The sequence below is a fragment of the Pleurodeles waltl genome, chromosome 11, assembly GCF_031143425.1.
Source record: "Pleurodeles waltl isolate 20211129_DDA chromosome 11, aPleWal1.hap1.20221129, whole genome shotgun sequence".
NCBI lineage: Eukaryota > Metazoa > Chordata > Amphibia > Caudata > Salamandridae > Pleurodeles > Pleurodeles waltl.
The window spans coordinates 711,045,800-711,070,179 of record NC_090450.1 but is presented as its reverse complement, the minus strand read 5'-3'; the positions used below and the strand labels follow the sequence as shown (position 1 = coordinate 711,070,179).

At 42.9% G+C, this 24,380-nt stretch overlaps 1 protein-coding gene across 2 annotated transcripts in view; it reads left to right on the top strand.

Moving 5' to 3' along the window:
* Window positions 1–24,380, top strand: part of USP39 (ubiquitin specific peptidase 39) — a 108,739-nt gene that overhangs the window by 40,031 nt on the left and 44,328 nt on the right. For both annotated transcript variants that reach the window (XM_069214348.1, XM_069214349.1), the window contains one exon: window positions 19,453–19,528. In XM_069214348.1, the coding sequence (XP_069070449.1) occupies window positions 19,453–19,528 (76 nt within the window). The remainder of the gene's footprint in view (window positions 1–19,452; window positions 19,529–24,380) is intronic.

The following is a 24,380-nucleotide window of genomic DNA, read 5'->3' as shown; positions in this document are numbered from 1 at the left end:
AATGCAATCAAACAAGTTGAACTTGAACTGAAGGCGCAGTTTGCGCAAAATGGATGCATGGTGCTGGCACTTTACTCAGCCAGGTTCAGGTTGGGGGTTCGGTCCCTTCCCCGACCCCACACGCACACACCGGAAGGGGGACCACACAGCACACTCAGGGACAGTGGCGAAACGTGGTAGGATCTGCAAAAGAAACAAGTATGACTTTTCTTGCAAATAACATTTTTCATTTAAACTGCACCCTTCCTCTTTCTTTCCCTGTTTTATAATCAGCAGGACGTTTTTGAGGCCCTTTGTTATATTCACTGCAGGTTCTGGAGGATCACTTGGGGCTTCAGCCCACACATCAGCACTGAGGTTTTTATCTGCTGCGCCACAGCTTCCCTTTTCTTGCACTGTCAGAAGGGCTGGGGCAAACTCATTCTTTACCAAACCTGCATTCACTGCAGTTTTGCCAATTTGGGCCATTCTGTCTCCAATTTGTATGAATGAATCAGATTTTTTTCTAGGTATCAGCATAATTTCGATTTTTCCTTGGTAATTTGCAGCAATCACTCTCCCTAAAACCTGATCAATTTGCCATTTCTGTCCTGGTAACTTTCCTCTCCCCAACTGCTCTGTGACTGCTTGCATAACAGATTGCTTTTGTGCGTGCTGCACAGTTTTTATCCAATCTAGGGGAATGTGCATCTCTCTCATCTCTGCCCACCTGTAAGTGGCTTTTTCTCTCAGCTGTTCTCATTTCTGGGGCACCCACTTAGCCATCCCCACTGAGGCAGAATTCTGGGTGAACACTTCTCTCTCTGAATTTTTCTCATTAACATCTGCAAGGTAATTGAACCAGTTAGGTACAAGCCATGTGAAAAAACAAGCAGCTAAAACATTAGCAATGGACCAAAAATCAGCGTAAAAATGACACATCTCACGTAGCTCTTGCTTTAAAATCTGACACACATTATACAACGCTGTTCCTTCTACGGTGCCAGAAAACAACATTTCAGTCAATGAATCATTAGTAAAACAAACATGCTTTTTATCTTCAGTGGACACAAATTCAAATGGTGCACACAACTTCATTGATAACTCTTTTACCTGTGGTACTCTAGCCCTGTCTTGCAAGTACCAGATCCATTGTATGATTCTAACTAGGGGCACTATTTTCTTTCCTTGTTCTTGAGTTACATGTACATAAGTATTTCCTTCTTGCACTGCGCAGAAACCTAAAGTCTGCATTATTTCATTTGCCAAATCACAAGCGCGCAGCTGCATATTATTATTCACAGTGACCATATACAAAAGTGTTAGGATTTCACTCAAATGAGGGCTATTCTTTTTCCAAAAATCAAACAAGCTAATGAAAGTCGGCTCTTGCTCTAAAATCTTTCCTTTTACTTGTGCATTTTGCAACGGTAACTCGTAAATCACATTCTGGTCTCTCTCGTCCGTGTTATCAGTTAAGGAATGCATTTTGGCTGCCAAAAACCCTGGCTCACACGAAAACTCAAAGCAGCTCGGAGCTGTCTTAACCCCCTCATTACTGGAATGGGACAAGAAAGATTCTTCTACAACAGCATTTTTATAACTTTCAGTCTGGCTAATTTTCTCACGTAAATTCCTATTTTCATGTTCCAACTGCCTACATTTCTCCTGCATTTCTCTGTAAGCAGATAAAGGTATCCAGACCTTTCTGTCATCATTACTTCCAAAAGACACTTTTTCTACATATGTACAACAGAAATTATTTCTCAAAACACTATCAGGCATTTTAGCTACACATGCATTTTCAAACATTGTCTGCCGTGCTTCTGTAATTCTCCAAACAGAAAACAATTCACAGTTTTTCCTAGCACCATCGGGCAGTTTAACAACACATGCATTCTCAGACATGGTCTGCCGTGCTTCTGTGATTCTCCAAACAGAAAACAACTCACAGTTTTTCTTAGCACCATCGGGCAGTTTAACAACACATGCATTCCCAGACATGGTCTGCCGTGCTACTGTGATTCTCCAAACAAAAAAACAATTTCTGTAATTCTCCAAACAACAAAAACAATTACACTTTTAAAGTGTGCACTTAGAAATCTACTAATTCGTCAATACCCCTTAATCAACTCTTAATGATCGACCCCACTTCTGGTACCAATTGTAGTGCTTTCTTCTTATCTAGTTTCTAAGCACTAACATAAACCACTAGAAATGCACTTCTGAGTTCAAAGAAGACTTTTATTGTTGTTAATTCTTCCCCAACCACACTTTTTATGAATGACGAATTAGTAGCTTTCAAGCCCGCGTTAATCAAACAAAATATATCAGTTTGCAATATACACAGCAGGTTATATTTATAAGATATTGAATGCAAAGCAAAACAAATACTTCACCGTGTGGGAAACTATTTACAGCTTCATCTTTCTAAGGTCTGCAAGCTGATGACCCCTTGTCAGCCGCGAGAAAGAGATTCATCTACCCACACGGGATTGCTGGCGCCAAGCTCCAGCACGAGGTCCGGCAGATCCGAATCTGACTCTCTGCAGCCTGTTACATTCGTTACAAAGGTGTGCCCCCTCCTCTCAGACCTGGGAAACTGAGCAAGCCTTTTGGAGACTGGCCAGGTCTCCAAGACTACTCCTGTTCCCAAGCTCAAGCGAAGAAAAACAACACCCATGTACCCTCTCTTATCAGGTCTAGTCTACTGTGAGAAAAACATCTTGGTTCTCTGGTGCAAAAACACAGCTTGGAAAAATACAGCTTGGATTCTCAACTGCAATGTCTAACTCCACGTTAAAGGCAATGGGCAGCTAACCTAAATATCAAATGCAATGTCTAGTGTCATGTCAAAGCCAATAAGCATCTAAGCTGAATACAAAATGCAATGTCTTATATCATGTCAAAGCCCATAGGCAGCTGAGCTGAATACAAAATGCAATGTATAATATCATGTCAAAGCCAATAGGCAGCGGAGCTGAATACAAAATGTAATATATGATATCATGTCAAAGCCAATAGGCAGAATATCTAATAGCATGTCAAAGTCAATAGGCAGCTAAACTGAATACATCATGTCAAAGCCAATAGGAATGCAATGTCAAAGCCAATAGGCGGCTAGACTGGATACAGCATGTCAAAGCCAATAGGCAGAATACAGAATGTAATGGCTAATGCAATGTCAAAGCCCATAGGCGGCTAAACTGAACAAAACATACCTTGTGCTACTGGTGAACATTGAGCAACTAATATGCGCAGTGGTGAAACACAAAGTCATTGGTCAAAACAAACTCCATCAAATGGCAGTACATCTTCCCATTAAATCTTGTACCCTCTGCTTAGTCTTTACTCCTCTAGTGCGCGAGGCAAGGTGAAAACACTATTGCTTACATTGTGCCAGTGCTGTACACTGGCAGTAATTTTATGGGCCCTGTATATTGTATTATAACGTTTATATGGCTTTTACTGCGCCCATGTGGAGTGCTGACCCCCTTGCCTACACGGGTAGCACTCTACACCATGTAGGGTTTGTGGTTGTAAGGAACTTGTCTTTTTATATTGGATCCTATTTGGGGATTTTTTGCCATGCCATGCGTGATGACCACCACTGTTGTTTTATGGGATGCAGTGTTATGGAGGTAGAAGTGTGAGGTAGATCCAGTTTATAGTTTACAATAATGTGGCCTATTTGATCAGCTCTGCAGGTCCGTCATGGTATTTCTATAATTGCTGTCCTTTAAGCTGGTTACCACAAGGGCTTGTCCATTCTGAGATTTTTTTGTTTGTTAGTTTATACTTGCAGTACTTGTTGGAGGGAGAGATTGTTGGGAGATATGCTGGGATGGATTTTGATACAAGTATTGACCTAATCCAATGGTATTCCTAAGTTATTTACCTCTCTTGATGTATTTGGTGGGTATAAGCTCCTTGGGCGATTCAGGTGGTGTCTTTTCTCTTCAATTTCCTGCAGTCTGCATGGCAGTGGATTTGTGTAGGCAACAGACAGAAGCCAATATTTTAAACTGTCTAACGAATAGACTATGTGCATGCAGGCACTCAGATCAACACATGACTGAGAGATCTACTTTCCAAGCAAGAGTGAACATCAGCTGTACAGGCCCTTGCATGCCTACATGCTACCATTGACTTAATTTCATATGAACTTGGGCAGGCCATGTGGATGGACGGATGCATGCAGTCCTTGATGTGATTACCTTTGCGTGGTGCCCATGTATAGCCAGACTGCCAATGCTGTGCCCTGTATCAAAGCACAGATGCCCCCGTTCCTTGTTCCCAGTATGGCAGCCCTACTGCAGTGCATCAGTTCTGTAAGCCTCCTTGCTCACTGTTGTTTTTTTATTTTTTTTTGTGTGCAGCCTACACCATTTTTCCCGTCCTCTTCCACTGATTGGGGTCGACTGCATTGAGCACAAGTTGTTAAAGAGGAGTTCAGAGCTAAGGAGGCAGGTCAGGACTTGTAAACAAGGACTCAATTACTTAATTGGCCCTTGCCTGTTCATCATGTTTGGGTTCGCATCCGTTACCAGTCTCGATGGGTATTTGGTTTCCTTTCACCCCGCTTCTTCGTCTTGTATAATTTTTTTTTATTTTTTTTAATTGCTGTTTTGGGTGGAGGGGCCTCATGTGGTGCCACTTCAGCTTGAGTTTGTTTTTATTGAGGAGTGTAGCTCTCTCTATGTAACCCCACTTTTATTTCCTATCAGTGGTTCTCATTGCGCTTTTGCTTCTCTCTTCCGGTCTCACTGTGCCTTGATGGTAGGGCATGTAGGTTTTGGGACCCCAGTGTAGTAAGTACACCCGTAGGTGCACTGCTTTGGTGTCCAGTGTCCTTTGAAGGGCAGGCCTGCTTTGCTCACTGCTTTTAAGTTAAAGTTAACCCCAACTTCGACATTTTCATAAGTCACCCCTAATGTCTGCCCTGGGTGCCCCAAGGGCTGGGTGCAGTGTAAATGTACACAGGGGCTTTATAAAAGATGTTATATAAGCCCTGGGGAGAGAAAAACGGCCACATTTAATTTCCCCCATTGTAGCATTAGCTCCATAGGCTGACATTGAGACGCTTTATTTAAAAATAATAAAGTCTCATTTTCACTAGAAAAGAGCCAAATCTGTCAAGTTTAGTATCAAATTAAGTCAAAATAAACCCAACAACGTGTCACGGTTGGCTTTATTATAACTAGTACAGAGAACAAGCTTGAGAACTTTTTCTGAAAGTTACCAAATTCAGCCCTGTAGTGCTCTTCCCTGATTGGTCAGTATCTGGCAGCCTGAGCCAGGCTACCTTAATGAGTTGAAAAGTGGCCTAGACTGAAACAAGGGCAGTATCTGGTGGGAGGGTGACTACTGCAGCAGATGGAAGCGCAGGATGAGGGGTAGAGTAGCCAAACTGGTTTTCAAAGGAGGGAAAGCCACCTGGGACAGAAACTGCCCCCCCCCCCCCCCCCAACCCCCACCCCCCCCCCCCATATCCTTGTTCAGCAGCCAGATGGGAACCATAAAAAATGAGGTTAGGAGAGTGGCTGGAATGAGGTGTGTTAATGAAACGTAGCCACACCAGTAGGTGGGCTCAGCCATATATAACCCACACAGAGAGATTTTCTCCATGTTGGGTTTCTAAAGAATGTTGTTTTTTAGGATTGAGTTTTTCCACACTTCACAGGAAGTGGTCACCCTGCATCCTATTGGTCAGGGGTGTCCCCCTGCTTGCCAACCCAGGAGCAAGGATAAATATGGCAGAGCTGCCCACCTCTTGAGATCCTTGCTGGAAGAAGATACTGGACAAGGACTGCCCTGCTGAACCCCTGGTCTGCACCTGAAGGACTGCGCCCACAAAGACGGCACCAGCTGCCTACTCTGAGCTTCACCACAAGAAGGACTTTGCTTTGCTTCTGCAACTCCAGGAGTGGACTCCCTGTAAGCTACAGGTACAGAGAAGCTAACCGGAGTCCCCTGCATCAGGTCCTGCAACTCGGAGCTTCTGGAACCTTGCATCAAGTTTGTGTACACTTCAAGGACCCAAAAAGGACTTCTGGAAGAAGATCTAGAAGTTTGGAGCAACTTTGTGAAAAAGCTCCATAAGGTGACAGACCTGTCGACGAGAGTCAAGCTTGTGATATTGAACCTCAACCCGGCCTGAATTTCAGGTTCGTCTCACTGAAGCTCCGGAGCTTTCCCACCATCTGAGACCTTCAACAGTTGACAGGGACCTTGTGCAGAGCTAAGCCACAGACGTTGCATCGCAAGCAACCTTGCCCTGGTAAAGCGTAACCAGATGTCTCCGGTTGGCACTTTTTTGTTTTTAGGCACTAGAAAGCATCTTTTTACAATTAATCTTTAAAAAAATCATATCTCCCGCCCCGTACATTGGATTTCTGTTATTTAGGTGTCATTGTAAAGATAACCATATTTCCCATGTTCATAAATTGGTGTCAGGATTTTATTGCGTGCTGTGTTTTTACTTATTTACTGTTTAGTTGATATTAAATGCTTTACACACCTGTCTCCTAAATAAAGCCTAACAGCTCTTGGGCCAAGCTATCAAGGTTCAACAAGGATTAATTTATTGAGACCTTGACTGGACCTAGTGAGGATTGTGGCCAATTACTAAGTGTAGGTACTTACCTGCTCTTACCAATAATCCACTTTCAAACAGTATTGTAGTGGCTTAAGTCTTTACTCTCACTTCTTTTTTTTTTTATGGGTGCCCACTCGTTCTTTGGTTTAATTGTTTACTTAGATACCTCCTGTTTCTCCACCTTATTAGTTTTTCTTTCTCCATCTTATGACTAGGATATATCCAAGTGTAGCAACTAGAAAGAATACAAGCAGTAGGTTCGACTTATGCCAGCGCTATTGCCAATGTGTTTTAGCCATGTTTTACACCAGTGTGGCTGATTTTCAGCATGGCTTAAAGTTGGTGGTGCTAAGGAGAGTGGCGTGGAGTATCATACAGTGGAGTAGAGCGTTGTGGAATGGCAGTGAATGTCTTGTATTGGAGTTGGGTAGTGTGGAGCCACATAGAGTGACAGAGTAGAGTAGATTGGCGTAGAGAGTTGCAGAGTATAGTGCCTTAGAGTATTGGCATTGAATTCAGCAACATAGAATGCAGTGGCGCAGATTAGTGTGGTGTGGAGTGGTGTGGTGCAGAGTACAGTGGAGAGGTGCAGAAGGCACTGGCACAGGGTAGAGTGGAGTGGCAAAGATTGCAGTGGCGCAGAGTAGAATTGCGTGGCTAAGAGTGCAGTATCGTAGAGTGCAGATTAGAGTTGAGTGGTAAAGTGCAGTGGCAAGGAGTGGTGCAGAGTAGAGCAGCATAGAGTGGTGTAGAGTATATTGGCATGGAGTGGTGTAGGGGGTCAGTTGTGGAAGGTGGAGTAGAGTGGTGTAGAGTGCAGTTACTGCAGTTGTGTAGAGTGCGGTGGCGTAGAGTAGATGGTTTCAGAGGAGAGTGAAGTGGAGTGGTGAGGGTAGAGTGCAGTTGCATAGAATGAAGTAGAGTAAAGTAACATAGAGTAAAGTGGTACAGAGTACAGTGGTACAGCGTAGATTACATTGCAACAGTTTAGAGTTCAGGGGGGGCATACAGTTGCGTGTTGCAGAGTAACACTCATTGGCATTGAGTGCAGTGGCATGGAGTGCAGTGTTGCATAGTGGCTGAGAGTGGAGTTGTGCAATGTAGATTGGTGTGGCGTAGACTGGAGTGGTGCAGAGTGCAGCAGTGAGGAGTGCATTTGCATAGAATAAAGCGGTTCAGGGTAGAGTAGAGAGGTGTAGAGTGATGTGTGCAAAGTGGAATGGTGCAGAGTAGAGTGCAGTAGAGCATTCATGGTGTGGTAGCACACTGCCACTACAGACAACACATTTGTAATTAAAATGACCATTACATTTGCACAGACATATAGTTTTACTAATACAACTATACAGTGCACAGATGAAAATGTGTGGAAATTGCATCACCTAGCGTAATGATTTGTTTTGATCACATTCAAGTATTTATTTCCAACATACTTCAGAAATAGCAAAAATTTGCTTTATTGTGTTCCTAATTCGGATATATTCTGAAATACTTAATTTATTTAAAGGTTGTCGTATGCTAGAAAAAACTTTCATACCCACAGTATCCAGTAAGATTGTCACATAAATCTTCTTACTTTGAAGGAAGAAAAGTAAACCAGCTCCCTGACATTTTACCTCAGCCTTTTTACAGAAAGGGAGCACTCTAAAGAATACTGTAAATATGATTTGGCCAAGGGAAAGTATGAACTCAAGCTGAAAATCCTAAAAAAATAAATAAAGCCAGCAAATTAAAAGCAGGAAAATGTGAGTTACAAACCACAAAGCCAATGGCAAGCAACGGGCAGAATGCATTCCTAGGTTAACTTTCTAAATGTCCCCAAGGTATCTTTAGCAAACCAGACAGGTGCGCTCCCTGATAGGTTGTGACCCAACAAGAGTATTACCACTGGCACTGGTCATGCCTCTTTTTTTTTTTTAATTGCTCAATGTTAAACAATGACTTGAAGTCCGGTGTCTCTGAGTCTAGTACGCTTCAAACCTGTGGATATTTTTTTTTTAATCTGTCTTCTTTGTATTGCATTGCCTGTACTTTAGTTTGCAACATTGCTGTTGTTTTCATCAGCTTTCTGTACATAGCCAAGTGCTATGGCTTTGACACTGATATTTACCTCTTGGAGCACTCATCTATCAAATGACTTTCAGTATTAAAAAAATAAGACCAGTAACAATTTAATCCTCCACATAATGCCTATTATGGATTGACAGGCCTTTGAGTTACAAAGGCGCTGGACTGGAAAGTTGTAGTTGCTTCTCATCCTACTAGAGAGGTGTAAGCATTGCCTCATGACAATTTGCTGCAACACCCTGTATAGGCAAAACATCCTGATGACTGGTGTTTCACGCTTTTCCTTGAAACTGATATTAAGAATTTGGTGATCATCATTGTTCACCTTCATATCTAAAGCACTCTGCAGATTTGAGGAGATGACTATAAAGAGTTGGTGTCTGTACACTGTGATGGTATAATTACAGAAGACTATTTTATTATTGTTGTAGTCCACATTCTGGAAATAAAGAACTGTCCAGGGTGAGAGATAACACCAGATCTGCCCTTATTTCCTTCAATCCTAATTTACATGTGAATGATACATGGAATCTCACTCTGTCTGCTAGATGCTTCATTTTTTGGCCCTTCACACGTACCTCCTAATCAGTAAATTCCCTGATTTATTTCAGCCATAGGCACTGATGTAGAATGTACTTCATTTTCACACCACACAATTGTTCATGTAAACCTATCCCAGACTATAGATAAAGCGTTTGGATTGGTAGATTGGCCAGCTTGTGCTAAAAGACAGTCGTCTACAGAAGACGCTGCAAACTGACATTTTGTCTTTCTATGTATTACATTCTAAAACCATGCACTATACAGGGGTGTGCCATTTTTCTAAAATATCTATTTGTCCATGGGACTGGTTTCTTCATAAATCTGCTTGTCCTGTAAAGAAATATATAAGAGCTCTGATTATAGCCTCTCTGATTATGCAAGGGCTATTACTGTAGTAGGGCTAGAATATTTGCAATGTCCTTACTGTGCCACCTTTCCACAGATATACATGCTGGGGTTGGAAGTAGGAGTAAGAAATATTTCCAGGGTTGAAATGCCCTTTGAATGTGTGCAAACATAAACGTGCATGTTTTGAGGGTTTTCACCAGCTGTTCTCTAATCATTTCCCATACTGAAAATGTTGGCAATTTACTCCTGACAAGGGTCGGAAGTAAAACTTCTTCCAGGGTTGGGGTAAAAAAAGTTGTTAAAGGGAAAGTGAACTTATAAATGCTGAACAGATTTTCGCATGAGCAAACCTAGACCTGCATATTTGCTCGTGCTAAAATAGTTAACAAATATTTTTTATGAGTACAATCTCCCTGTCAACTTCGGTAATATCTTGTGAATTAATTAAGTACTCTGATCTGCACTAATGCAAAGACATACCATGGGTGCGCTTTTGTGGCTTTCTTTAAGAATTGGGCCTTCTAATTAGGTCTGGTGTTAACAAAGACTTTTTCTTTTATCAAAACTCTATTTATCTCTCTATCCATATATCGGCTGGCTTAACTGACTGGTCCTACTGACAGAACCTGCTCCCACTCAGCACCTGGATACCCTCACTAGGAGCTTTTATAATGCTCCACAGTCTGCTCTTTCACAGAGAGCATATTGGCACACAAAGTAGTTGTGTTTAGTGCTAGGAACTAGTGTGGCAATACATTTTTGCTTTTGTGGCAAATACATTTTTGCTTTTTTCCAACCAATATCTGTTACAATGGGGAGGACCCAGCAGCTCTCACAACAATAGAGTTTCACAAGAGTCATGCCAAAAGAAGAGTCGCATTGAAAAAACCAAAAGACTGACCACCAATGTCGGACCTATTGGCGTTGCCAATGCTTGTTTATATTCATGTTTCCCATAATCTTGTTGAAACTGGTTACACTGACTTTCCATTATGAATTTCTTTCGAAATACTAGCATGCATCAACACATTTTAGTAAACGAAGCTTCGAAGAAATTGTGCCAAAAAGTTTTTTATTTTTTATTTCTTTTCTTAGCTGCATTTTTTGTGAACATTTTATTGTGAAAGCAAAAAATCACCAATCTTGCTTTCAAGCTTCTGGAAATAACTGCATTTAATCAGAGAGCATTCTGGGAACATTATAGGTAGCCTCATATTTTTAAACTTTGCAAACATGTGTACACCATTATTATTATTATTATTATTATTATTATTATTTTTTTTAATTATTTTTACTGGAAACACTGTCAGTACTTCAGTCTGAGCTTACAACATTTATTTAGAACGCTCACCCTAATAGTAAAGGCTTTGCATTTTTTAACCATAAATACAAGTTCGAACAACATTAACATATAGACAAATATTACCTCAACTGCAGACAATTCCTTTCCCTGCTCTTTAATGTAGTACTATAAATTGGCATCCAAAGGGTTTGTGCTGCGTGGGGTTGGGCCTACTTGCCCCAAGGACAAAGTAAATCTGAAAATATGCTGTCCTTGACCCCAAACAATATGTCCTGAGCGTCAGGCTATAGGAAGTCCACACCTCTGGCTATATCTACCTAGTGTTGTTATCTTTTAAAACTTGTGTGGTTAGTGTTGTCATATCTTATGTGGCCCACTAACGGAGTGAACTGAGAGATGGAAATTTTTAACATCTGATATGGCTACCGTAGATAGAAAGGAAAGATGAAAATAATGCACTAAAAAACATCTGTAGTAGAAAAGCAGAAATGACCCTCGTTCTCTTACATGACCATGGTGGGAGGGGGAGAGAAAGGTGATAACATTTTGCTGCACAAGTAAAACAGATGACCAATTCGAAAGTAGTTTTGGATCAGAGAGCTTAAGATAAAACTATCATTCGCTTGCGAAATCCAAGTTTTCTAATTTTTGTTTTATCTTGTTGGTGACCCAGAACTTCTGAAGAAAATTAGACACTTTTCTCACAAATATGCTGCTGCCTCTTTATCAGAAGAGTATACAACATATTTTATTCAAGAGCTTAAATTGCATGGAATTTATGTTAAGTTTCTCTGCTTTGAGAAATCTGCAGGTCCTGAAGGAGTTACTAGTGAGTACTTTACATGCTTTTGAGAGCATCCTTCACCATTACTTTGTTGCCTATATAGCATATACTAATAACAAATCCTTCCATCCTAACTGTCTATTTTTATTGTCCATATAAGGGATACAGCTTCTTTGAACTTGGGAAACTATACACCCACCCTTCTCATCATCAAATGTTGACTGTATAATTTTAGATAAATCATGGCCAGGTATAGTACACTTGTCCTCAAGATTCCCAATGGCTTTAAATGTGGAAGATTCAATCATACTAAGATTTTTAAATTTGTGCTGTAAAGCTATGTGATTTTAATGGTATTTGTGGCTCGCAGCTCACTTTGAATGTTCAGAAATCCTTTGATGGTGTAAACTGTAGCTATTTATTCAGAAGGCTAATTTAATTGAATCTCGCAAACGTTACAAAAGCTCCTTCACTATCATAAGCTCTGGCGTACTATCCAGACAATTAAAATCATCCAAGGGACACAGCAAAGACTTTTCTTGGCACCTCTTTTTGTTCTAGAGTTTGAGCCCTTGGCCATTGCTATCCAGATATAGACTTAAAAGCCAGTTTCACTATATAATACTTCTTTGAAATGTCTCTATTGCGTGTCTTTTAATCCTCTCTTTCAGTTAAAATTCCTAGTATATTTTCAGGATACTTAATTGGTGAGAATCCAAAATGGTGCCTTGTGCATCAGCCATTTAAAATCCGATCTTGAGAAATAGCAATTGTAATGGGCAAAATATGACTTAATCTTCAGTGGAATCATGGACAGTTAAACCATTAAGAATATTAGTAAAAGTCACAGGTCAGTGCAATATTGACATCACAAGATGGAGTAGAGTACAACTTTATTAGCAAACCTAGCTCAGTTCAACTATGCGTTTTACCAAGATGTATACAGATTCTTGCCAGTCTTCGTTCTTGTTGCCATAGCAATAATATATTTTGACATTCATGGCCTCTGTTGATGCTTTAGTAGTGAACAGAACAAAATAAAGACCAGATTTGCCCTTAACCCCTTAGGTGCCAGGCCTTTTCCCCCTCAGGTTCTAGGACTTTTTTTTTTTTGTTGCTATTTGGGGCAGTTCACACTTAGGCCCTCATACCTTTTTGTCCACATAAGCTACCCGTGTTAAATTTGCGTCCCTTTTTTTCCCCCAACATCCTAGGGATTCTAGAGGTACCCAGAGTTTGTGGGTTTCCCTGAAGGAGACCAAGAAATTAGCCAAAATACAGCAATTTTTTTTCTTTTTTTTTGTTTAAATGTGGGGGGTGGGGGGGGGGGTGGGGAGGGCTGCAGAAGAAGGCTTGTGATTTTTATTTTTTCTCAGAAAATGGCATCAACAAAGGGTTTGCTGTGCTAAAATCACCATCTTCCCAGCTTTCAGCAACAGGTAGACGTGAATCAGAAAATCAAATTTTTCAGCACAATTTTGGCATTTTACTGGGACATACCCTATTTTTACTAATTTTTTGTGTGCTTTTTAGCCTCTTCCAGTTAGTGACAGAAATAGGTATGAAACAGATGCTGAATCCCAGGAAGTTAAACATTTCTGAAAAGTAGACACAAATCTGAATTCAGCAAGGGGTCATTTATGTAGATCCTACACGATTTCCCTACAGAAAATAACAGCTAAAATAAACAGTATTGAAATTGAGGTAAAAAAAAAACCTGCCATTTCTCTCCACGTTTTACTCTGTAACTTTTTTCCTGCCATGTCAGATTTTCAAAAGCAATATACTGTTACGTCTGCTGGACTCTTCTGGTTGCAGGGATATATAGGGCTTGTAGTTTCATCAAGATCCCTAGGTACCCAGAGGCAATAAAGGAGCTGCACCTTGGAATGGGTTTTCATTCTATACCGGGTATACAGTAGTTCATTTGGTGAAATATAAAGAGTGAAAAATCGGTACCAAGGAAACCTTTGTATTTCCAAAATGGGAACAAGATAAGGTGTTGAGAAGCAGTGGGTATTTCAACATCTCTGAATTCCGAGGCCCCATACTAGCATGTGAATTACAGGGCATTTCTCAAATATACGTCTTTTTACACACTGTCTTAAATTTGGAGGGAAAAAATGTAGAGAAAGACAAGGGGCAATAACACTTGTTATGTTATTCTGTGTTCCCCCAAGTCTCCCGATTAAAAATGGTAGCTCACTTGCGTGGGTAGGCCTAATGCCTGCGACAGGAAACGCAACATGGACACATCATATTTTTACATTGAAATATGATATGTTTTTGGGAAAGTGTCTAACTGTGAATTTTGGCCTCTAGCTCAGCCGGCACCTAGTGAAACCTACCAAACCTGTGCATTTTTTTAAACAAGACACCGAGGGAAATCCAAGATGGGTTGTGTGGCTCTCACCAGTTTCTGTTACCCAGAATCTGTTGCAAACTTCAAGATTTGGCAAAAAAAACACTTTTTTCTCACGTTTCGGTGACAAAGTTCTGGAATCTGAGAGGAGCCACAAAATTCCTCCAAACCCAGCAAGTTCCCCCAAGTCTCCTGATTAAAAACGATACCTCACTTGTGTGGGTGGCCCAGGTGCCTGCAACAGAAAAATACCAAAAACCTGTAGAGATTGAGGGGAGAGCACAGCGAGTTGATAAGCACATATTTTTCTTTTATACATTTTTAGGCTGACTCTGCTTTGGGGAACCACACAAGTGAGGTATCATTTTACTTGGGAGGCTGAGGGGGAACGTTGGGTGGTAGTAAATTTGTGCCGGAGCAGTGATCATACACAGAATAGTGAGGAAAATATGCATTTTTAAGCACATTTTGAGGTTTGCAGAAGAGTCTGGGTAAGAAAATGTTGGATCAACGCAAGCTACACCTCCCTGGACTCCTTGGGGTGTCTAGTTTCAAAGATATGTCTGGGTTTGGTAGGTTTCCCTAGATGAAGGCTGCACCTAGGACCAAAAACCTAGGTGCCCCGCAAAACACAGGTAGTTTTGTAATATATCATTTTGATGTGTCCATGTACTTCTGTGATGTTCCAAACACTAAAATTGTGAAAAGAAACACACTTAGGTTATTTAAAAAGACCCCTCACCCATCAACCAAGATGATGGCATGCTTCATCATCAGGGTCCCACCCTAGACACCTAGCGTGGCACGGGTGTGCTGCGACATCTGATTACAGCAGAGCAGTTTTTGTCTTTTTTTACCACTCATACTGGTTGGATTTGGCACGAGGGTGAGTGATGGTTCAGTGGATCAAATTTTATTAACGAGATTTCACAAAAATGAAATGCACTGTTAATAACAGGCCAAAAAACTGAACCAATGACTCACAGCTTGTGAGCTGTTAAGCCGCGACAAGGCACCAACCGCTTTACAGTCCATTCACACACCTTTCATACATGACATGCACAAGACCAATCATGCCGCCAGGCAGCCCAACACATTAAAACACTCATCGACAGACAGCACCACTCAAGGGCCCATCACTTTCATACGCCCACATGCCTGATACAGCAATCACACCAGCGGATGGGAGTGTGTGGACTGGCGTTTGGCTGGCACAGCCAGCCAAGCTCCCCTCCACGCACACCGCTAGCCAGGCACCACTCCACACACACCGCCAGCCAAGCGCCACTCCATGCACACTGCCTTCACTTTTTTTGTTTGTTTGTTTTTAAACAACAAAGAAACCAATAACTAATTTTAAATTAGTACAAAACTGAAAACACAAAAGCCCTAACCTAATACATGACAGTAATGCCAACAGTGAAACTGAACATGAAAATATAAAACAGCAGTTTACACTCATGGTAGTTCCTAGTAATTCTTCTGTGTGTGGCAACTCCTGAAACAGCCTGCCACACACAGCCCAGGCTTTGAAGGACAGTCCGGGCAGTACATCTGGCCTTCCCTCAGGATACCTCTTCGGGCACAGACTCTATATCCTTAGCGGGAAAGTCATTTTTGGGAGTGGGAGGAATCTGATCAGGAAAGCAGCGATCTTTTAATCTAGCCACATCCTCCAAAACTGGTACTCTAGGAACTCTTGCATGATCCGCCATAACAGGGCTCTCTATCACTGACTCCTGAAATTTAACAAATGTCATCCTTGACTCAGGGGAACAATCCTTAAACACAATAAAAGCATTAAAAGTTGCTAGATTAAACAAATGAATAGCCAACGTTTTATACCACATGTAGGATTTACAAACAGCAGTGTAGGGTTCCAACCTCTGATCTATTCTATCAACACCACCCATGTGCTTATTGTAATCTAAAATGCACACAGGTTTGCACATTTCAGCAACTTGACTCCAAACAGCCACAGGTGAAGTACTCTCATCATGGATGGTAGTTAGCATGTACACATCCCTCCTGTCTACACATTTCAGAGCTAGCAGCTCATCATTCCGCAAGACACTGCACTGTCCCCCCTCACGCTTTTTTTTACAGACAAGCTTGGATAGCCTTTCCGGTTACAGCGGATTGTGCCACAAGTAACAGCATCCACTCTGAACAGCTGAACTCCAGTGTAGAAGTTATCTACATACAAATGGTGACTTTTGTTTAACAGTCATTAACCAAGTTCCCACACAATTTTGTCACTAACTCCAAAAGTGGGCAGACAACCAGTGGGGTCACTACTGGAATCCCTTCCAGTGTAGACCCAGAAATTATAAACATATCCTGTACTACTTTCAGACAGTATATACAATTTAATTGCATACCGTGCCCTCTTGCTAGGAACGTACTGCCTAAAACCCAAACAACCCTTGAACAGGACCAAAGACTCGTCCACACTTATTTCTTTGCCTGGCACATAGACCTCTGAAAACTGACCTACAAAATGATCAAGGACAGGCCTAATCTTAAAAAGACGGTCCCAATCGGGGTGATCCTGTGGCAAGGCTAAAGCATTGTCAACAAAATGCAGCATCCGAAGAAGAAGCAAATACCGATTACGAGTCATCGTTGCAGGAAATATAGCCGTTGCCATCAAGGGACTAGTAGACCAATAAGAAGCTAGTGATGGCTTCCTTATCAACACCATCAAAAAAGTCAAACCCAAGAACTTTTTCATCTCTTCCAAATTTGTGGGAATCCAATTGGTAGCTTTAGCCTGAGGCCTGGGTCTGGCAGCATTGTCCCTCAGATACTGCTCCACATACAAATTAGTCTGCTCAACAATCTCTTCCAAAAATAGATCGTCCATAAACAACTCCAAGAAATTGACAGGCAAAATATTTTCTGGACTTTACACCCTGTGAGACTAGTAAAGGCAGGTAACTGTGGCTGCTCCATGTTTGGGGCAACCCAGGTGTCAGGTCTTCCAATGGGAAGCCTTTTAGCCGCTGGCGCATCAATGTCCTCCTCGAAAACAGGCCCTTCATCTGCACTGAGAGTGGCTACCTCATCAGAAGACTCTTCTTGGACATAAATCTCACTGCCAGAATTTCTCTCTTCCTCCTCTGCCTCAGATGCAGAGTGGTCTCATAATCATGGTCAGAAGATGACTCAAAAAGCATGCCAACAACCTGCTGAGCGGTCACTCTGCAGCTAGCCATGATCCTTTCTAAGAAGTGTAATGTGACAAATGCTCCAACAACAATCAGCACTGTCTAAAATAAGTAATAATCAAAGTGTGGCTTTATCACAAAGAGTTATGTACTCAAAAACTCACTCACATGCCTGAAAAAGCTAGGCTCACCAGCAACTAATCTGTACAGACACAGCAATCCCCAATGATATCCCACTAAAAAGAAAAGCATATTAGACAAAAGACAACACAAATATCACTGTGCACAAATCTAAGGACAATTTCACACACAATCCTGCATTTACTACACCACCTACAAACGTGTCATTCATGCATGGCAACAGTACTCCTTTGGAGTAAATTTACTTACCTTAAACATGAAACTACGCAAACCGCAGGTCAACCACTGCAAAAACAAGCGACAGCAAAAGCTTTGAACTAGAACAAAAAAAAGAAATAAACTGTTTTAATCACAAATGCAAATACTTTGCCAGTTGAGAAACACCCCACCACCAAACATTTAGACATTTTCCATGGTGTCTAGTGGCCTCCGGGCAGATGGGCCTGATTTAAAAAAAAAAAATGCAGTAATGGCCAAAAGTGCTGGGATGAATCCTTTGCCCAATGGGCCACCTACCCCACAAACAAAGCACATACACAAGATCCCTGGTGCGAAGTGGATTCAAGGGGGGCAGATGGGCTAGAAAAAAAAAAGGCTGATACTGCCCAAAAGTGTTTCTCCCACTTTGGGACGGTGACCCTTGCCCAAGGGCCGCCCCCACACAAAAAAACAAACAGCACAATGTCCCTGGTGCTATCATGGCTTCTACCCCCCACCCACGGGGCCGATCGGCTTAAAAATAATGAGCCAATCTGCCCCCTAAGCGGGTCAGAAATGGCATACACTATTATGCCTAAGGGGCCACTTCTCCTGTGCTAAAAACACACACACACACACACACACAAAGAAAATCCCTGGTGCCCCAGTGGATTCTATCTCCCCCCCCCCCCCCCTCCACACACGCACACTCATAGGGGCATATGGGCCCAAAAAAAAAAAAAGCTGATCTGCCCAAAAGTGTTTGTCCTCCCAAGGGGCCACCCTCCCACACAAAAAACAAACAAACCGCAGACCATCCCTGGTGCCATCGTGGCTTGTTAAACCCCCCCTCCCCCTGCGGCAGATCGGCTTAAAAAAGAGGCGATATGCCCCCAAGAGGGGCAGAAACGGTGTAAAATATTATGCCCCCTTGGGGCCGCCCCCCTGTACAAAAAACACACACAGAAAAACAATTCCTGGTGCCTAGTAGATTCTGGACACCCCCCAGCCCCCAATTGGTTCTCCCCCTTTGGGGGGGGGGGGGACCCTTGCCCAAGGGGCCACACCCCCACAAACAAAAAAAAACAAACAGCAGCATATCCCTGGTGCCATTGTGGCTTCTACTCCCCTCCGGGGCCAGATCGGCTTAAAAATAATGAGCCGATCTGCCCCTGGGGAGGGGGGCCAGATAGAGCGTAAAAGAATATCCCCCCTTGGGGGATCAGGCCTTGCCCAAGGGGCCGCTCCCCCGCACAAAAACACACGCACATGAACAAAATCCCTAGTGCCTAGTGGCCATTCCTGCTGGCCGAATGCTAAAAGGGGCATTGAGGGAAAAGAAAACCCTTTCCTTTCCTTCAATGCCTCTTTTGAAGCAATTTCCCCCCCCCCCCCTCCCCCCCCCTCCCCCCCAAGAGGAGAAACTTACCTCTTCTTCTGTAGACGTGCTGGAAGGAAATGCCAGCGCATCCCCCGAGGGCCGGGTGCAGGAAGTAACCGTTACGTTCCAGGCACTTGAGGGGTTAATATATCGAAAGTCATAATCTCTCTCACCAGCTTTAGTTATCAAAGCATTCGGTAATACTAGAAAAGCTTCATTTTCCAGTGGCATCGTCCCCCTCTTTTTGCCCTTTTGCTCGCACTTTTTCTCTATTCCTCTGTCGGAAAAAGGATCTCTCTGCATTTCCAGTTAAGTGCTGTACAGAGTCTTGATCAAGCAATATGTTTGTTTGAAAGATTCAGTCATTCATTTTAATGAGTGCGCTTTATAACCTGAACATCATAAGCATTGTGCTCTTTTTTTTAAATGCATGCTGTTTACATGTGTTTAACATTAAAACTGCAAACTCTTTGCCCCTTCAGCTTCCAGGGGCTTTGACAAAATCATCTAATATCCTACCTAAAACAAGTACAGATTTTCGATGTCTAATCATGTACCCTTCTGATTTTATTATTCAGTTTCAGGAAAGTATGGCCGGTACGACATGGAGGATCGACGCAGCCGTCACTGCCCCTACCTAGATACCATCAACAGGTTAGTATCAAGAAATCAGGCTTGGTTAGGTGCTGTCTGTCACTGAGCAGGACCTAATAAATAGAAGAAGCAGTCATGAGGAGCGGTTTGTTGGTAGCAGATGGCAATTAGTTAGGGATGGCATTTATGAGGAGGGGTGTCCTCTATCTCAAAGAAATTCATAGACTCAATCTAGAGTGGAATATTGAATGAGAAAGGAAGGTAATAGTCAGTTTCTTTGGGGAGGTAAGGTGGGGGGCGTTGTTCATGTACAGGTTGGGGTCCTGGTAGCTTTAAGATGGAGCAGTGTAGAGGAGCCTGTTTGAGGCAGGGAATGCAGCTGGACAAGGACTAGAGAATGAAGTGGGACAGGTAAGTAATGAAAACTGATGCATGATCTACATGATTTTGGCTTTTTGGCTATTTGGCTTTGTGAGAATCTGAAACATTGATATTTGCTTATTTCTTCTGTCAGACCTTAAACAGGAGGTGCACCCAACTCAGAATCGGACTCCTGTTGCCATCTTTCCCAATTCTAAATTTGGCTTTTACTTTTATATGCTCCTTCCTTTGAATGGCTGTACCTAAATGACTGCACCTCCACGCCACTCTTCTCGTGGAGGGTCATACTCATGGAAGTTAGAATCCCTTGAGGCCCTTGTAATTGAGGTGCTTACCTTTTTATCATTTTTATATTTTCTCTTAATCTGGTACTTGGCCAACCTAACAGATAATATCAGACAGATTCTCCATCATATAGGGGTAATGAGGATGTTCACAAGAAGGAGTTGAGAGAGATAGTAAAATGCATCCCCACTTTAGTGTGGCTTAGAGGATGGAGAGGTGCCCACTGCTATCATCCTTGTTTCTCCTTCCAGAGGTGGTTTCTCCTGAGCATACGTGCATCATTCTGTAGAAGTCCAAACAGATGAGAGTTCGGTTCAAAACCTGCACAGAGTCCGGGTGCCAGTCCTTCAGGACTGATTGACTGGCACCCACGTTGCTGATATTCACTCTAGGCAGTTGTGACTGATTGGCCTGCCTCTGCCTGTAGTAGGAAGGCACGCTACAGGAGCAAGGAAAGGGTTATCTAGCTACTAGACACCATTCATTGTGGCCAGATAGTCATCCTTTTGAGGAGCAAAAAAAAGCTTTCTGTATTGATGGTTTTTGTTTTTGTTTTTTTTCACTGAAAGGACACAGCATCTCTAGACTTGGAACGTACCACTAAGCGTTTCTCTTTCTCAGCTATGATTAAGATCTTATACTTGGAATCAAAACCCCACGAATTTTCTGTTTTAAAACAAAAGGACATTACATGACGTTTGTACTGAGCGCTTTTTTAGAGGAACATTTGAATTAAGTGGTGAAGGAAGTGCTGTTTGAATTACTAGATTAGAACAAATCTGATGAAGATAAGGGCAAGCATGCCTAAGTCACTTTTCCCCTTCTTGGATACTTTTTCTTGATTCTCTTGACGTTTTTGTTTATAGGGAAGGGGACATGAAAATAGATGATCCAAACACTAGATGAGAGTACATTAATAAAGAATTTGCCTGCCTTGCTATCTTTTGTAGGTGAACAACTAGTCCTTCCAGTTTCAAGCACCAGCCAGTCACCAGTTGGGTGTGTATTCTAACAGTTTGATCAACCCTGTATCCCTGTGTTGAATCTCATCCTGTATTAGTGAGAGCACCTGGACCAGATGGCTATCCTTAAATTTATGACCATATTGTATCCCCTTGAGGAAGATAAAGCCAACTTTCCACAGAGCGTAGAGGTAGCACCATGTTGACATATCTGGTGATTTGATGTGCCACAATGCCAGGAGATGTATTCCGTGCAGATCCTGTAGATGGAAAGAAGGTTGATTCCACCCTGCCTAAACAAGTACTGTTTTGAATCTTGCCACAAGGGCAGGCTCTGACTCCACTTGTACATTACAGCTCTATTCTAAAGACTACCAGATTTCCATAATTCTGCCAGAGAAAGAACAGCCTAAAACTGGGGCACTCCTCGTTTGGTCACCCTCCAGCAGGGGTGTGTAGCTACCATTAGTGCAGCAGATGCAGTAGCCCTGGGGACAAGGCCCTGAAGAGCTCATTGGCTCCTACTGGGATAGTGAAATACAGCAGTTATCAGGGTCAAGGTGCCTTTTTCCTTGGTTGCACTAGGAGAAATGGTACCCTGCTACTCAAATGCTTGTTGGCTCCCTACTTTACATTATGGCCACAAACTGGATGGTGGACATTCATAACATCAGTGTAATTAAGATGTCTTTTGAAGGGGGCATGTTATTTTGGTCATCTACTGTGCAAACTGATGAGCCAGACTTCCTTTGTCAAGGCATCCTTTCAAAACTTGGAAAACACTTTGGGGGTTATTACAACTTTGGAGGAGGTGTTAATCTGTCCCAAAAGTGACGGTAAAGTGACGGATATACCACCAGCCCTATTACGAGTTCCATAGGATATAGCGGGGGTCCAAAGTTGTAATTACTCCCTATGTCTACATCTTTTTCTCAAGGTTTTCTGATTCTTATTGAAATTAGCTCTCTTCTACCCAAAGCTGTCAATATATGGCAGAGAACTGCTTTAAGGACACATCATGTTAGAAGGGGACAGAAAAATCCCACGTTCAAGGCATGTGTGGCTGTAGATGCACATACTTAGCATAATCCTGCCATGTAGTGTTGGGGTTGGATGTGTGCAAATTGTTTTTCTTTGAACAGTCTTAAGTCACGAGGTAGAGTGGTGACTCCTCCTGCTTGTAATGCTCCTGATCATCAACTCTGATATATTTTTTTTCTGTTGTTAGATTGCTTTCTATTGTTTGTTTTCTTCCACCGTTGGGTTTGGACGTGTGATCCTCTGCTCTGGTTCACCACTGTTGTCGCTTACTCTTTCTTAGGCCTTCCCATCGATATTGTTCTCGATTGCAGCCTTTTCTCTGTCTCCTTCATCTGTTCATTGATGTCTACTTTGTCGGGCAACTCTAGTTGGCTGTGGCCCCCATGGGCCTTCGCTTTTCGGGGCAGGCTTCACATCTTCAGCGTACTCACGCTCCATGTCCACCTGCTGAAGAAACTGACACCCTTTCTATTTTGTCCTCAATGCTACGCCAAGTACCCACATCTTCACCAGGTGTGTAACTTGTGTCACTTACCTGAACACGAAGAGGCTACCTGCGAGGCCTACAAATCCTTTCTTCCAAGAAGATGCTGCATGACTGTCGAGCTAGACAACACGAAATGACCTTCCGCAGCATCAAAGAAACCCTTGACCTCTTTGGACCCGGGGACCTTCAGGAGGAGGTGTTGGCTGCAGACAAAGGGACCTTCTCTCCCGACCGCTCTGGCACCGAGATAGAGATGTAAGATCTCACCCCAGCTTAAGCTGTGAGTACTGTGCCCCCTACACCTGAACACGGCCTCAGCAGACCACAGTGGGTCGTCTACCCAACCCAGATCGGACAAAATCCATTGTTGGACCACCACCGCCTTCGGGCCATGTCGGCACCAACTGGCTGCCTTGGACACGGCCAAATCAGTCTCGGCCCTGAAAAACAGCACAGGCTGCACGCTCCCGAGCTGACTCCTCATGCATCAGAGCGGAGTCAACCCCCTTGGCCTTGAAACAACGTTCCATCTGAGGCAAAATCCTAGACCTTCAGCAAACAAGCACACAGTTCCGAGCCTGTGGAGCATGTGCTGTAGCATCTGCAAGAGGAAACAAACTTGAGGCAAAAACTTATGATACATCTAGACACTGGCTGTATCACTAAAAGACATTCTCATACCGGTTTGCAGCCAGCCAAGAGACTGTTGGCCTTTGAAGAGGCTTTGGAGACCCCACATCAGCCAAACTATTAGAAGTGGGCAGACAGGTGCACATCAGCCCACCACCAAGGCCTGCTGAGCACCACACACAGTTATTACCAGCTTCACTTGCTGCCTCTGCCCCATACTTACCAGAGGGCTCAATCCACTCTTACACGGCAAGGGGGTGGCAAATTTTCTTTCCTACCACATGACGACCCTTGGGACTCGAACAATGAAGAACCACCTGCTAACACAGACCCTGATCAGTATCCTGCTAAATCCTCACTCCAGGACGACACCACCACCACCACCTACTATGAACTTATATGAAGAGCTGCCACTTTTCACAAAGTGCTGCTACACCCCAAGCTGCTACAGAACAACTTTTATTTGAGACTTTATCCTCCACCCAGTGCTCGGCACAATACCTGCCAAAGCTGAAAGTCATATTGAGACATACTATTAACCTCTGCAATGACCTTGTTAGATCTCACGTGATTGTGCTACGGGTGACAAAAAATGCAAGGCGTCACCCAATGACCTCCATATACATAAAGGGACAACTTCACCTGATTCCCTGGTACTTGTCACAGCACAGAAGAGGGACAACTCTCAAACTACAGGTGACCCCACCAGATAGAGAGTAAAAGATTGATGCTACGGGTGAGGGGTGGCTGCCTATTCTGCCAACCATTGGAGGATCGCCATCTCAATTGGCCACTGGGATGAGATGGAGGAGATTCTCAAACATCTCCTAGAGGAGCACAAAAAGCAAGCATATCAGATTGCCTCTGCGGGTAAGCTGATTTCTAATACAACCATCTGCTGTGCCCTCAACACTGCAGCTAGAGGCATAAGTTCTTAGTGTCCTCCTCAAAAGACATGCTTGGCTCAGAGTCTCTGATTTCAAACCTGAGGGACCCCCAAAACTTCTTGGCCCTACCATTCGATGGGGAATACATAGTTGGTTCCCAAGTCGACTCTCTCCTGGAAAAAATAAAGGACACTGAGACAGCTAAGACATTGGGGGCGTTGTAGACACCATCTCACTGC